General features: G+C 49.2%; 1 protein-coding gene across 1 annotated transcript; it reads right to left on the bottom strand.

Annotated features, from left to right (window-relative positions):
* Positions 1-574: 574 nt before the first annotated feature.
* On the bottom strand, positions 575-2,300 carry RAB11FIP1 (RAB11 family interacting protein 1 (class I); the record flags this gene model as incomplete). Its single annotated transcript, XM_010010432.1, has 2 exons — positions 575-1,370; positions 1,858-2,300. Coding segments are annotated over 2 exons (1,239 nt in total), but the record flags the coding sequence as incomplete, so codon positions are not given.
* Positions 2,301-3,415: the final 1,115 nt, after the last annotated feature.

The following is a 3,415-nucleotide window of genomic DNA, read 5'->3' on the forward strand; positions in this document are numbered from 1 at the left end:
TATATAAAAACACCAACACACATGATTTATATATATATATGAAGGATAAAGGAGCAGAATTTCCAAAAAAGCCTTGTGTACTACTCCACACAAATGCCCTTCACGTTGCTGTCAGCAATGCCAGAAGCAGCAGGGCTCCAAGGTTAATACTTTGGAAGACCACAGCCAAAAAACCAGGAGAGTGGAGATGTTAGAACTGGTGTTTCAGACCCTGGGTCCGTTCCAAGTGGCACAGCTCAGAGAGAAGTTAGGTTTGGCAAGAGATCCAGCAAGAAAAATCACCCCTACAAAGATGCCTGCACTCAGAGAACCACTATTTCAGCATCACTTACAAGGAAACTCCCTATATCCATCTCTTTTTCATACTGAGGAAGAACTCCAGTTACTATTTGTTATCAAAGCACCCAATGGCCACCTTCAAACCATCAAGGACCCTGCAGAGCAACCCGCTTCTGCTGCATGCAGGATGCCAGGCCAAGAGGCACTGCTCTGGGGCAGGAAGCAGCCCAGCTAAAGCCTGCTGCCACCACGACCCACTGCTATTCCTGTGGTCTCTGAAGCAGAAAGGACTGACCTGGGCTTCACAGCTTTGGTCTTGGATGGGGCAGCAGCTTTCTCAGGTTTCTGTTCTTCCTCAAAAGGGTTGAGAGGCTGCTTGTTTGCAGAGATGTCTTCTGCATGGTGACCGTCTTCCGCAGGATTCCCTCCGCCCGAATCTGCTGGAGGTTCAAGACATTTGGCCTCTTGTTCACTCTCCTCTTCTGGAATTGTGTTTTCCTCATCCTGCAGGGTCCTGTCAGGAATATTCTCAGCATCCCCAGTCTTCACCACTTCCTTCTTCCCAGTGACCAGAGAGAGCAAGGCAGACTTTTTGTGCTCTGTTTTTTTGGTCTCTTTAATAACCTCAACACTTGGGGGAACACTGGTTTCCAGGTATTCTTCACTGCTAAGCAGTCTGTATGATGGCAAAGTCATAGACTTAAAGGTCTCCAAGGACGTTGGCCCAGAGGAAGCATGACTGGGAGATGTTCTTCCCATCTCTTCAGGTCCTTTAGTAGGTCTGGAAGACAGGTTCTCTTCTGAAGCAAAGAGCTGCTTCCTCCTGAAGTTGTGAGGAGAGGGGGAAGAGGCTGGAGTGTTGTCCTTCATGCTGCTCTCTTCCATATAAACGTGACTGCCATTGATACACAGACTGGACTTGGAGACGGGATCGCTTTTGGATTTAAGGCCACTGAATAAAGAGAGCCCTTCCTTCTTGGGGTGGGTCGTGGTCACCTGGGTTAGTTGCCTGCTGTCCAGAATTGCTGTTTTGCGAGACTTAAATACAGGAGAAGGAGAGGACTTCTCTTCCAGGGCATTTCCAAAGGACTCTGGAAAAAAGCAGGAACAGGGAGAAATTCAAGATGCAAGAACCCCCCTTGCTCTGACACTCACTACTGACAACCTCAGTGCTTCACAGTCATCAACTACGAGGTCTACTCACACTTGCAGCAACAGAAACATCACAAGTGTGACTATACCAGCCACTGTCAACCCTCCTAGGTCCCCTCAGCAGCCCCCTCAGCAGCCCAGATCACACCATTCAATGCCCTAAAACCTGATCACTTACTGTGAAGCTGCTCCACCAACACGTGCAGGTATTGCTCGTGCAGCCCCACAGTTTCTATGCTAGCCCAAGGCAAGCTTAGCTGCGAGTGTCAACATCCTGTGTGCAAACAAACCTGCCACCATGGCCAGAAGTGACCTTCTATGGATTCATTCACTGAGAAGAGCTTCACTAGTACCCTAAAAAGTGTGCCTAAAAGTGCAACAAAACCTTGGGAGAAAGGCTTTGTGCTCCACCAGTGCTGTACTCACTTTCAGAGGTTGGAGAGGTCTCGGACTCCTCGTCATCCCATTGCGACTGGAAGTCACTGGGCCGAAGCCGAACCCTCTGGGTGACGGGCTGCTGTGTTGGTAGGACTGACATGGACTGGGAGAGGGAGGTCTTCTGCAGGCCAGGCTTGGAAAACAGCGTTTTGAGCTTGGATTTCTTCTTTTCCTTCTCAACTGCCTCATCCTCGCTGTCAGCAGGGGAGTGAGATGTACTGGGAATGATCGCCGAGGCCGTGTCGGAGAGGCCACTGCTCCTCTTCCCCTTGAGCTTGTCTTTGAGCTTGCCAAAGGGAGAGCGAGGCTTGTCCTTCATGGACAGATCAAACATGCTGGCTGTCATGTTGCTCCTCATGAACTGGATATCCACTTCGATCTCCCCTCTCTCCTTCTCCTTTTTCCCTGGTTTGGAGCGAAGCTTGTACCACCTGCAGCAAGAAGGAGATTTCTTTTACAACCCAGTTCTGGAGGCAGGGCTCACTTGGAACAACAGAGCGTGTTTGTGGTTTAAAAATCAAGTGAGCCTACAGTGTAAGGACAAAAGAAGAAAAGCCTTTAATCCTACAACAATGCCACGGTCACATGGTGACCAAGGAAAACATGTCTTGGCATAAAGTTATCAGTAAAAACTGTTCTGAAACCAGATCAGGAAGGGTTAAAGAGACAGACAACATGGAATTCCTGCATTTCAGCTCAGCTTTCTTCTGCCCTTTCATCTGACTTCCCCAAATGTACTTTGAAGTGGGTGCGGGAAGAAGAAGCCTCTGAGAGCCTGACACTGGTACCAGAGAGCGTCCCACGCCCTCATACCTTTCATTCCAGCTCCTTTCCAGTTGCTATCTTAATGCCCTTCAAGCTCAGAAACCCCTAATCAACACAAAGGAGAGCCAAGCCAAGCCTTGCAGACTGTCTGGGGATTTCCACTCCCCTCCTGCTCGTGACTGGAGCACGCCAGGAAGGACATTCCTTACAAGACAGAACCTTATCCCTTTGTGCAACACAACCTCGGGTACATTGAGCATATGAAGTGCTCAGGGTATCCTAAACTGCAGAAACACCATCTGTGTGCTGCTACGTCCTCAATTACCACTCAAAGACTTTCAAACCGCATTAGGGCTGGCAAAGAAAGTTATCAGCACCTCACACCAACTCTTGCCTATTGCTGGAGCCACAGCCTTCCCGACGCCACAGAACTGATAGGGAAAGCTCGCCTGGAAAACTCCTCCCCGGCTGGTACAGGGAAAATAATGGAAGCAAACAGAGCATGCATCACATTTGCACTGCAGTCCTTTGAAGGTGAACTGGAAGCAGTGAAGGAGAAGAGGAAAAGGCCATTTGCTTGAGAGAACATTCAAAACTAATGAGCGTTAACTGCAGGAGATGAATGTAGGAACGCGCTCCAGAGAAACACTCCGGAGGGAAATGAACGCTCAAGCACCACACTACAGTTAGATAAATGTCCAGACCTGAAGTTACAAGACACCAGGGAAAGGGTTTACTAGGAGATGTTGGGCTTTGTCAGGTCCCAGATGCTGCGGTCCCA

The sequence above is a fragment of the Nestor notabilis genome, unplaced genomic scaffold (genome assembly GCF_000696875.1).
Source record: "Nestor notabilis isolate BGI_N333 unplaced genomic scaffold, ASM69687v1 scaffold5370, whole genome shotgun sequence".
Taxonomy (NCBI): Eukaryota; Metazoa; Chordata; class Aves; order Psittaciformes; family Psittacidae; genus Nestor; species Nestor notabilis.